The sequence below is a fragment of the Ambystoma mexicanum genome, chromosome 5q, assembly GCF_040938575.1.
Source record: "Ambystoma mexicanum isolate Mex_15411 chromosome 5q, UKY_AmexF1_1, whole genome shotgun sequence".
Taxonomy (NCBI): domain Eukaryota; kingdom Metazoa; phylum Chordata; class Amphibia; order Caudata; family Ambystomatidae; genus Ambystoma; species Ambystoma mexicanum.
The window spans coordinates 339,050,608-339,062,799 of NC_090933.1; the positions used below are offsets into that span (position 1 = coordinate 339,050,608).

General features: G+C 47.6%; 1 protein-coding gene across 11 annotated transcripts in view; it reads right to left on the bottom strand.

Annotated features, from left to right (window-relative positions):
• The window catches only part of RNMT (RNA guanine-7 methyltransferase), a 480,952-nt gene that overhangs the window by 375,836 nt on the left and 92,924 nt on the right, over window positions 1-12,192 (bottom strand). For 9 of the 11 annotated variants that reach the window (XM_069620798.1, XM_069620799.1, XM_069620800.1 and 6 more), the window contains one exon: window positions 444-733. The exons of the other annotated variants lie outside the window; for them this stretch is intronic. In XM_069620798.1, the coding sequence (XP_069476899.1) occupies window positions 444-674 (231 nt within the window). In that variant the 5' untranslated portion in view covers window positions 675-733. The remainder of the gene's footprint in view (window positions 1-443; window positions 734-12,192) is intronic. 11 annotated transcript variants of the gene reach the window in all.

Below are 12,192 nucleotides of genomic sequence, written 5' to 3' on the forward strand. Positions count from 1 at the left end.
TGGATTCAGTCCTTCCTCCATCACACTCTCCTCTCCTTACAGTCTCACTTCACCCTCCAACATTCTATATGCCTGATGTTTCTCCATCCTTCTAGGCCTCTTCTTGACCCTTTGATGTTACTCCAACTACTACTGGCCTGCTCGCTCATCCGGACCCCTACTCCTTCCTCACCATCCCTACTCCCTTGAACCGCCTCAGACTGAGTGAGTTTTGTGCCATCAGCGACAGTCTTCTATTTAGATTGTTAATATTGTTTTTATTCAGGGGGTAAACATTTCCAGTTGCACACAAATAAATCCAATTACATTTCAACGTAGGATGGTAACAAGTTAATACAATGATTCCTTTTAACCAAACCTTCTCAAAACCGACAGAGGTAAAACGATGACGTCAGAATCCAAAAGATAGACTGGGTTGTTGACAGTGATGTCTCTGTACTTACTTGGTACTTTGTAGGTGGCTCTTCAGTCTCCAATGGCCGCTTTCTTGGTGAAATGTTACTCTGAGGTATGGTTCCTGAAGCCCCATTGCCTTCTTCTGAGCTATTAGGTGCTGCAGCGTCTGCAATCTTGGCAGCCACTGCTCCTGCAGCCAACAAAATAGTTGCGTCTCCTTCCACAGCACAACTACCCGTCTCAGTTGGACGTTCCCCTGTGACTGCTGCAGTATCCATTTTTTTTAATATGGCCACCTTTTTATTTGTTCAAATTAAGGCTTCTTTAGGAGCATTATCTGAAATATTTAAAAAGAAATCATTTCAGTAGATGTAATGGCATTGCCTCTACGCACCATGATGTAATACCTGAATATTTTCTGGTAAATTTTCCTTCACAGTGCGTGCTATACGAAGCAAGTTCTCACCCAGGAGACAAGTGCTTCAGAAACTTCCTAAAAGTTTCTTGCCAACTTTATTTTAAAAGCATAACTGCTCCGGTCAGATGTGTATTAAAGCACCTGTAGGAGTCAGGGCTCACATTTGCCTCCACTCTAGCCCGTGTCAGAGAAACAGAGCTCACAATCATTTTTGAATACCCGCAGCAAAAAAAAAAAAGCTTTTTTTTGCAAGACAATCTACAAAGTTACATATTCACTTTGCACAACGATCCTTACACAGCTTTCCAGTACCCAGCGGACCTCCAAATTTATAGGCGTGACAAGGCCAATTACCCCTACTTTCTCAAGCAAGGACTGGAAAGAACTCCCCCAATCATGCAGGGGATGGGAGGCCTACCAAGAAGCCTTCTAGAGCCAGTCCCAACCCAGAGGTGGACAGCGCCCCTCAATCCCCTTGTGTCAATATCAGATACTTCTGTCCACCCTTGCCTAGTGTCCCAGATACTGGCCAATTGCTCCTCTTCATTTCCGAGACCACAAGCCCAGTGCTGAAAGCCAACAGGGAAAGCCAAGCAAGAAAATCAGCATCAGCACCCAAAAGGCAGAACGGAGAGTAAAAGCCACAAAAGGAATCCAAAGGCTCACAGAGACCCAACCGCCAAGAGGGAGGGCACAGAGAAAGGCCAGCTACAGCCATGCAGATAGCTCAGAACCCTATGTTGTGGGGTTAGCTGAGCCCACCAGCACGCTTGCACAACAAGTCACAGGTCTGCTAGACAACCAGGAGAAAGTAACCATCCTCCCCCTGGAAGCTTACCAGGATACCCCACAGGAACAGATGACATGAGATGACCTTAATGTGAGAAACATGAGGTTATTCTCACTTCTAAACACTTCTACTCTAGTACTGGGGCAAAGATGCCTGCAAAGAGTTGCAAGAGTCAGGCATTACCCTTATTCAAAGTCACGCAGACCCAATTGAGAGAACATACTTGGAACCTGTCAAGTGGCTGCAGGTGCATAAAATGAGACAAAGAACACCAAAGAGTGAAACAGGGGGGCCTGCGTGGGAGACCAGCAGGGAACCTGTGGAAAAGGCAGCAGCCATGATGGGACTGTAGAAGGAGCCAGGATGCCGGCTTATATCCCAGACGACTTGCGGGACCCAGACAGAGCCAGCCGGGTCGTTGCTGCAAGCCTAGGAGCCTCCGTGATACTGAACCAGCAGCAGGAGCACTATAAGAAGAAAGGACACTGCACGCGTCTGAAGCGGCATTCAGAGTGCAGAGGGAAGAACCAAGCTGGGCTCGAAGCGGTGGACTTCCCAGCCTCAGAAGAGTAGAGGAAGCAGTGGGAGCTGCTGAGAGGTGATGTCTGAAGCTGGTGAGTGTTGGGGAGGGTGCACAAACCGGGGTGTCCTATCAAACCGAAACAGCCCGTGAAATTGAGTAATACAGATGCATATTTAATACCAAACTAAATGGAAACTTCCCAAGTACAATGTACATTAAATGCCATACTGAATGGAGACTTTAAATTAAGCATAACAAATGCACATTTAATACCAAACTGAATAGAAACTTAAAATTAAGCAACATGAGTGCATATTGAATCACACTTTGAAGCTAAACACATTGTATATTAAATGGAATAAAACCTTATAGACAAGCAAATAACAGAAAACCGCTGAAAGTGTCCAGGTGAAAGCAAATGACAGAAAAGGGCGCAAGTGTGTGGACAGGAACAAAATACCCTAAAAATGAACGTTAAACACATGAATGCAGTGAGGCAAGGGCAAAGACTGGCATGAAGTGTGAGACGTGTGATGGCAGAGCCAAGAGTCTGACAAAGGGAAGCCAGGAGTGCAATACAACACAAAGCCAAGAGGCCAAAACAAAGGAACTACGCGTCTATGGTATCGGAGGAACTCCGGGTGAATGAGCTTGCCTTGGAAGCAAGACAACGTAGTACAACACAGGTTTGGTCCGCACATAAGCCTCTGGGTATTAAGCGCATCATAAATAACCAATTCCAATTACGTGGAGGCGATTTGGTGCCCAGGAGCCAGTGCCAAAGACCTTGTGTGTGCTGAAGAGCCCAGTGATCCCGCTTGCATGACTTGTGATGGGTAGACTGGTCTGACAACTGCGCCTAAACCAGTGAGCCCTGAATGCTGAAAACCAAAGACCTTGTGAAACAAACCAATGAAAGCACAACATGTGAACTGTTGAGGCAAGCCAAAAGGAAAGCCAAGTGTACCTCGAGTTGTGTGAAACCTTTTGAAAAAGACTGAAGCAAGTATAAGTTGTGACGATCAAGTCTTGGGGGAGGGAACCCTGCAAACTGTGTTGCTTGAAACTTGATTAAGGGAACACCAAGGATTGTTTGGAACTTTGTTGCTTAACTGGAGAAAGGTTATCGTGAAACTGTGTGGAGCTTTCTTACATTTGGGGCAAGGAGAGCTGAAAGAGTCGGGAGAAGCTCAGAACTTTGAGATGAACACTATTTCTTTTATCATTTTCATCCCTACACATTGCTTAGTTTTAGTTGGGAGGGCAAGCATAGGTTTTGAACACAGAGACTTAAGTTGAACTCTTGACTCAGACCATCCTTAGGTTTCATTCAGGTGGGGAAATCCCACATTAGCATAGGGCAGGCAGGTTAGGTCTTCTGACATCCTGACAGGATTAATGAAGTATTTTATTTTGTACTTTAAGTCGGTCTTACTTCATGATACCTCCACATTAAGCAAAGGACTTTAACACTGCCATCTTTGGTATACTGCAAGCCCACAAGGAGAAAGTGAGCAGTGTCTTGGCCTCTTAATATTTTTTCCTTGCACATACACGCCCAGAGTGGGAGAGGGATTTAAGCTGGAAACGTGTGGGTTTTTCAGGGCATGTAAAATGGGGACAACAACCAAGCGACCAGCAGCGGTTTGTGGAGGTGTGAGGTATTGTCTTAGGGGTAGTAGTGGTTCTGCAGTGGGCCAGTTTGTGTGGCGAGTGAGCAGAGAGGTTAGTGTTAGGAAAGATTCATCTTTACTGTACTTTTCCTTCCATTTCTATGGACCCCAAACTTGTTGCTTTAATTTTTATAATCGTACTTGTACTTTTAACAGTGCAGTGAAGCCTCAAGCTTCACTGCACTGTCATTTGCTCATCAGTTATGGGAAAACCGACATGCCCTTTGGGCTGTCAGTACTGGGATTTGTTCCCCTAAGTCTAGTTAATTTGTTACTACTTTTAATAAGTTATCACTTGTGGCAAGTCTTTATCATTGTTCAATGCATCTTACAATGGGGGTACACTTTGTTTTGCCCTAAACTAACTCAGAATTTTTTGGTTCCTCTAGGTGTGCTAAATGGACGAGCTGGTGGAAGCAGTGACTTACCATTTTTTGGTGCAATTAGTTTTAGCCTTGCAGCCTTTACCTCAGAGCTCTAGACCAGGATGCCCCACTCAGGACCACCTATCGAAAAAAAAACTCAAACGTGGCCAACACCACCTCTGGCGCAGAAATCCAACCCCCCCCCCCCCATCAACACCATTGCCCACACCTATAAAACTGCTATCCTGACCACGAAAGCCAGCATCTACAAAGTCATAAATAATTAGGCTAGTTCCAACACTAGAACTCTTCAAAATCTTCAAGTAGCTTGAAACTCCAGCCCCATCAAACAACAAATTCCCCAAAGACAAGGCCTGGTGCACACTCATACAATCTGCCTACCCTAGTCAAAATCCACACGCTCCGGGACAAAACCATTCTCAAGAAGAACAAGTTACTTACCAACTGGTAACGTTCTTTCAACTGGATGTTCCTCCAATGTACTCCACCACTTTGACATGTAATGTCCACAGCTGTGCACTTGGGAAACTTTCAGCCGAGTGCGTCCTGCGTCGATGTCGGGTCGATGTCCCTCCAACGACATCACCGGATGTTTTAAATAGGACGCACGGTGCCCGTAGCCTCAAGTTTTTCCCCTCAGAACGTGTGGCACCGGTCTCATGCCTGCTTGACTGCACATTGCAGCTTCTGTTTCCGCAAAGCTATTGCATAGGAAATTCTCCAGAGGGGCAGGCTGGGAGGGCGGAGTGGAATATGTTGGAGCGGATCTGGAAGCTTCAAAGAGTTTCCCTGGTGGATTGTCCCGAGGCCGCTGAAGTAAAGTAAGGCAGTAGCCGTGGGCTACTGTATCCAGAACCCACACATCTGAAGTAATGGCTCTCCATTCTTCAAGATGCTGAGACAGTCTGCCCCCAACCGGCGAACCATGGGAGATGGCCTCATGACTGACTGGAAGCGGCTGTGGCAGTGCCTGAAGGCAAAGAGGCAGCTGCCTGAGCGGCTTCATCACCTAGATTTCCCCGACCACCACTGGTACTTTTTCGTTGGCCCCTTTGACTGGCGGCCCCTCTCGTTCTACCAAAGGAGGTGTAGTAACTAAAAAACCTCCCCTTCACTGCTGTCCCCTAGGACGAAAAGGCAGATGTTGGCGCACAGCTGAACTTGAAGATTTTGCCGCAGCTTGCGAGGTCTGCAACCTCTCAAGGCTTGCGTCAGCCTTGTTGCTGAACAAATGTGCGCCATTTAAGGGCATATTCAGAAGACAGGCTTGCACATCTGGAGCAAAACCCGACTTCTGCAACCACGCAAATCTGCATATAATGGTTCTCGCAGCCATAGCCCGGGTAACACTATCGGCAGTACCCACACCAGACTGAAGGCATTCGCACATGGCATCCTTGGCGTCTTGCACGAGAGCAAGGAAACCGTCCCTTTATTCCCCTTTGGGAATATGCTCAGCCGCTAAAGACAGTGTTAGAACCTTGCCAAGGCAGAAGTGGAGATGGCCGATTTCAATGCCATGCTCCCAGCAGAATATACCTTCCGAGCCCAACCGTCGAAGCTCTTGTCGTCCCTATCCAGAGGGATGATCTGGTACGCCGCCTGCCTCAAGGTGGCCGCAGCCGCTTGAACCACCAAACTTCCGGGAGTAGTGTCGCTAGCGGAAGGGTGGTAATTTTTAGTCAAAGACTTCTTAACAGCTGGAAGAGATTCCAGGGACTGCCAAGCAGCTGCCAGCCTTTTCTGCAAGGTGAGATGAAACGGTAACACCGGGTCAGAGAACGGACCTTGGCCTAAGATGTCCGTTAGATCATCCTGTACAACGTCTTCAGGAGGACTGGACCAGCCCAGATACTCAGAGCCTAGCCATGAGCCTCCTGTATCAAGACTTAGCATGAGCCCCAGGCTCAAGCCTACCAAATTCCACTTCCGGAGAAGTGTCCATCCCACTGGCATCATGGAGCGTTTGCCTCAACTCCTCCCATTGATTGTCCCCAGAAAAAAACTGGCACCACATCAAGATCACCAGGGTCCTCAAAATCAGACCCTTCTTCCTCTTCATAAATGTTGTCCAGAGGGAACTGAAACCCTGGCCTGGGGACAGAAGAGGGCCTGAAGTCCAAAACTGGCCACACAGACTTCCCATTAGCCTTCCTTGGAGGATTCACGAGATCCGGGTACTCCAACAGCAAATTGCAGCCAACACCACCCAAAAGGCGTCGAGATTGCCGAAGGCTTCGACGCCGAGAGCATCGATAACCTTGGTGCCGAAGGCGTCGACAACCTGGCCGTCATGGGCTGGTAAAACGTCAAAGCATCGACGTCCGAGTAAGACCGACTCGCCGAAAGAGTTGACGTCGGCATCAAGCCCTTCATAGGTTGCTGCGGTCTTGCTGCGTATGAGGACTGAGACCTAGAGGCATGTCTGTTGCGACTGTCCTGAGCCTTGACTGAACGGGACCTCTAAAGATCCCTGTGCGAGTCGCGTTGCAGACCCAAGCCCGAAGGCGTGCGAGCTGTAGTACGAGGGTGTCCCGTCACAGTTGGAACATATAATTTCGAAATACAATAGTTTCGAAACAAGGATCGGAAAAAACGTTTGGAATGCATTTTTTTTTAATATAATTACTTTTTTTGGTTCGTATAATAAAATTAGAGGTTTTGACCAAAAAACTGCGGTTTGGGAGAACCCCCCAAAAATAAAGAATGCATTCGAAGAAAAAAACAATTGATCCTTTTGTGTCGAAACTTTAGTATTTCGACACTATGATGTCGAACAAATTACTATAAACTGGTATGAGGCCGTTCCTTGCCAGCTTCGTGAGATGGTGCGACCGGAATCATGCCCTGCGATTGGAATATCGTCATCTGCTCCTAAAAGCAGTCCACTCCTCCGGAGTAGAGTACTTCGTTGTGCATGCCACTTTCGAGTGCTGGGACAAGGAAGATGAATGGCAGGAACCACTCCGGGACCAAGATCCCCCCCCCCCCCGGCCTTCTCCCGACGTGGAGAGTAACCCCTCGAGTCATCAGTGGAAACCCCTTTGGACAATTTGGATTTTTCGGGACTTAGTAGGCTTAGAGCCCCTTCCTAACTGGAGCTTCCCCTTCTGCTCCCACAAGGCATTGGAAGTCAGCGAATGGCATTTCGAACAGTAGTCGGTGTCATGAGACTCGCCAAAGCACCACAAATTGCGATGCAGGTCAGTGATTGACATTTTTGACTTGCAGTCCCTTGAAGCCAGACTGCTGAGTCGGAGTGGTCGAAGAGAAAGACATCGTAAGGATGAACACACGAGGCACGCCAAGTTTCACGAAGCAACACGTTCGTGGAAAAAAATGGAACTGAGGCTACGGGCGCCTGCCCCATTTATAACATCCAGTGACGTCACCCTCGACTGAGGCCTTCGAGGGACATCGATCCGACGTCAGACGGAGGACGCCCGCTGCCAAAAAAGTTTCCAAAGTGCACAGCTGTAGACATTACATGTCAAAGATGTGAAATACGTTGAAGGACAATCCATTCGAAATCTCCCCTTCCTCCCCCAATACCAACCCCCTGCACCAACCACACCAGTCATCCCCCATTACCTCCCATTCTACTTCTTCCTCATCTCCCCAACAGATGTAACCACCACCAATACGACACCTCAAAACTACAGTGCACGGGTGACATATGTCCAACCCACCTCATCAAGATGTGCGCACCCCATCTATGCCCGAATGACAAAACGGCGCTGCTCAGTCCGCTCCCCACACGGCCTCAAAAACGTCAACCCACCCTTTATCTCCTTCTGCATCAATGGAAACACTCCTGTATCACCACATGCCAAAACACTGAGTGTTTACCTCGACGCAGAGTTCAAGATTCAAAAACTCGTCAAGGCCATCGCCTCCTCCACAGCCTGTTCCACCAAACATATCAACTCTCCAAAGCATTTCTAACCACTAGCAACTGCCTCACCCTAGCGAGGGCCATCATCGGGAGTAAACTGGACTATTGTAAAGCCATCCTCACAGGAACCTCCAAAAAAAACAAACAAATAACTTAAACTTCAGTTGATTTAAAACAAGACCCTCAGAGCCTCATGGGGCCTAAAAAGTTCAGACTACATCACAACTGCCAGACAGGATGCACTGGCTACCCACCAAAGCACGGAGTGAGTTCAAAATACTGTCCATCACTCACCGCTGACTCCACAACACGCCCCCCTGCCCCCGTTGCTTCACCCTGCATCTCCAGAAAGTCAAACAGTGTTGGGGAGAATTCTCAGAAATGTGCCAATTCCTCTCTAGCTTAGAGACCCCCAGCAACTTTGCTGGATTTTGAGTACTTGAATTTTTAGCCTGGAGAGAGTGAGACCCTTTCCCCCCCCACTCCCTCATGTATTATTTTAATGTGATTTTAAACACTTTCTTTTGGTTGTTGAGTCTGACAAACTCCATAGACATTATCTTTTACATTGTGTCACACAGCACCTTCTAGTGCAGTGGCACAGGGAAGTCTTTCAGATTTCCCAAAGGTTTAAATACCATCTCTGGGATAAACTACACTTTCCAAGAGCATTAAAGCAAAATTGAATTACATTTGTAACTTTTATAGACCCAGCACACACTATCTCACAATAGAGTGCTGGCAGTGTTACTTAGTATCCCCTTTGTCTAGCTTCTCATGTAACAATTTTATGTTACCCTTCTTTCAATGAATGGCTGGTGGCAGTGGCTGCATTTGCAGCTGTAGTAAAGCACCCAAGGGTAAACAAAAGATACAAATGAATAGGTCCAAGGGTGCTAGGCTCAGAACAACGCCTCCACATGTATTATAAAACTCTGCATTGCTAAGGAAGGAATCACTCTTCAACAGTATGTTATAGTATGTCTCATTTTTTTATATTAGAGTTGTGTGCAAAAAGGCATAAATCCAACATTTAGAGAAATTAAGACATCAAAATGGTTTGCTAAAACAGAACGATCAGACAAAAAAATAGAAAGATATTTACAACACACAGTGCCAAAAAAACATTTTTTGGGACAATCTCCAAATTGTTTGATTCAAGCACCCAAGGGTGCCATTTTTGCCAAAATGGCCTCAGTCTTCTTTCGACATTTCTTTGTGAAAAGGTCCTTCGAGATTTACCAGGTTTGGTCCCTTTGTTAGTTTTGCCTTTGGCAGGACTCACGAGTGAAGCCTGCCTGTGGTTCCAGGGTGTCTGGCGGGGGCAGGAAGCGAGGGAGGTGCACAAAACTCCGTGCTTAGTCTCCTAGGAGACAGGAATGCACTCTTAAGTGATTGGCCAGCTGGCTGTCTGGCAAGGACAGCCACCCTGCTAGGTGACTGACAGCTAGGCTGGAATGATGGGAGAAACCTGCATAAAGGGGAGGCTTTTTGGCTTGGAAGGCAGAGTCGACCACCGGACGAAGGAATCTGAATAAGAACTTGGAAGAGACGCCTGCTGCAACTCCTGGACAGTTGGTTCGCCCGGTGAAGCTTTGCTGTTGTGCTGAAACTCCAAATTAGTATCGACAGAAGCCCCTGCAAGCACAAGTTCTCCCTTTGAGTTGATAGGACCAATCAACTCCAAAGTAAGCCACCTGGACATCCTCTCGGAGCTGGTTGAATTTCCACTGCAGTCTCTGCTGGAACCGAACAGCCAGGGAGAGGAACACCAGATCATGTGCGTTGCTTTAAATTGGCAAAGAGCTCCAGGAAGATCCTCCGACTCCCAAGAAGCAGTACGGATCAAGCCTGAGCCCCCCTCAGAGTGCGGGACCCCAGATGCAAGGAAGGCCCATCTCGACAGCAAGGAACCGCAGTGTTGCTATTTGCGGTAGACGCGAGGAGCTGAAACACGGAAGTGCCACTTGTTTGAAGATTGCCAGAGGGGCTTTTTGTATCACTGCGTCTATGAAAAGCATGTGCGTAGGAGCGTCAATATTATTCTGAGTTTTATTTGTTGTGGCTGGAACCATGGTGATAATTAAAGTCGCGTCTATAAATATACATATTTGTATGTGGATGATAAAATACACAAACATTTCTGTACTGTATGTACTTAGTTCACCTATTTTATTTGAAGGTTTGAAGGCCACTTTAGTTTGATTTCGGGCTTGCAGAAAAATGTGCCTGTAGCCGTGGATACAAAACAAGATCAGTAGCTGCGTCGAATAGCCGAGGAGCGAAGATATGTAGCCGCGTTAAAGGATGACGTCTGTTGGCTCATTTCGCACATGCGGGTAGTGCCCCAGTTGTTGCTGCATGTAGCCGCGCAGCATCCTTCGTAGACGCGGATATAATTTATATTTCTAGAGTTTGTGGATCTTCTTAGATGACATGAGTGGAAGTTGCAGAGTATTACAAGATCTCGAAACTATCCACAGGGCATGTTTAGTAATACTATTCCTAGTGTGACGTGTACTGTACCCATGGTCCTTCACATGCCGAGGTCCCTCATTGTTTTTTCCGCCATCGAAGTTGGTTGCAGATGCAGAGTCCTCTTCCAGACTGATGCCTTTGATTAGCTAAAGTTGCGCTTATAAACTTCTTTGTTGTTTCCCTTGCCGCATGACCGCTCGACTGCACCCGGAACACTGACTGATTGGTGACCAGACGCTGCCTTCAAAGGCCTCTTCGGGCTTTGGCCCATTACAGTAGGGCAGGGGGTGGGGTGGCAATTCCTCATACTGACCTCTTTAGAGAATGCTTATAACATCATCCTCTTTTTTTTGCCTATTTGCCCTTTTAAAATATAATGGACGACCCCCTTCCCCCATTTAAATTTGGCCCCACCTACCACCGAAAATTCCTGTGGAAGGACATGCACCAAGCGTGCAATCACTGTCTTCTGAGGGAATCGCGCCAAAAGGACTGTAAATCCTGTAAACTTTTTCGGCCTAAGACCCTAAAGGATCGGCAGACCAAATGCTGGGCCGCTCACGCCGTGCAGGCAGAGGCTTCCAACAACGTGATGGAGGACTCCAAGGGCAGTATTGGGGGCATGAGTAACGCTGAAGGCGAGCAGGTTCCATCGGAACCCCAGGTGCGGATCCTCCCACCCCCACGACTCCAAGAAGCAGGCTGGCAGTTCTGTGATGGGGAAGACACCTGGCAGCCAAGGCAAACACAATAAAGACATACCACACGGGCGACTCAACGGTACCGTCAAGGCCCGTGCAGTGTCCAGGGATAAAGCTTCAGGTTCTTCACTGTCCTCTGGGCTATTGCGCACGCTTTCACCTCAGGACAGTTCCCCAAAACCGAAAGTCGGTTCGGACACCACACATAAAAAGGCCCTCCTTTCGCATGCCGAAAAACAGGCGGCGAAAGGCGATTCAGCTTCCCCCAAAAGAACGCCACAAATGCAAGAATTAACACGTCAGTGCTTCTCTGCTTAAGCGAGGTTGCCGAAAGTCATTTTTCTACGCCCTTGGACGCAAGAGATAACAGGGCTTTCCATCCCCCCCGGACACTCAGAGGCTTTGCACTACAAGTATGTCACCCCCACCCAGGCCACCCCTGTCATGTCAGGCTTCCCAACCTCATGCGAATATACACCTGAACAATTCAATAAGATAAGGAGAATGTTTTGTTTCGCAGACGTCATGGACAGACATCCTGACCAATTGACAATTCTTAAAGATGCCTCACAGCTAGTGGCATAAGCCCAGCCAACCCTTGCCAAAGTGTCTTGAGCCACAGCCTAGCACCTCTGCTCTAGGCACTCCACCTTCGACATTCCAAGACACCTCTCAGAAATACCAAGACCCCTCTCAGGACTCAAATGATCAAGCAGACCCAGTATCTCAGGGGGACATTTACGTGATCCAGTTGCCAGACCACCAAGACCAGCCGGTAGCAGATTGTATGAACTGCTACTAAAGGCGGCACAGCATTTTAATAATATTGACACTCAGGAGTCACAAGTAGACAGGGACTTATGTGGAAGATATTCTGAGGAACAAAAGGTCCACCACCAAGTTCATACGACACCTGCAGTCTGTCCAAAGAC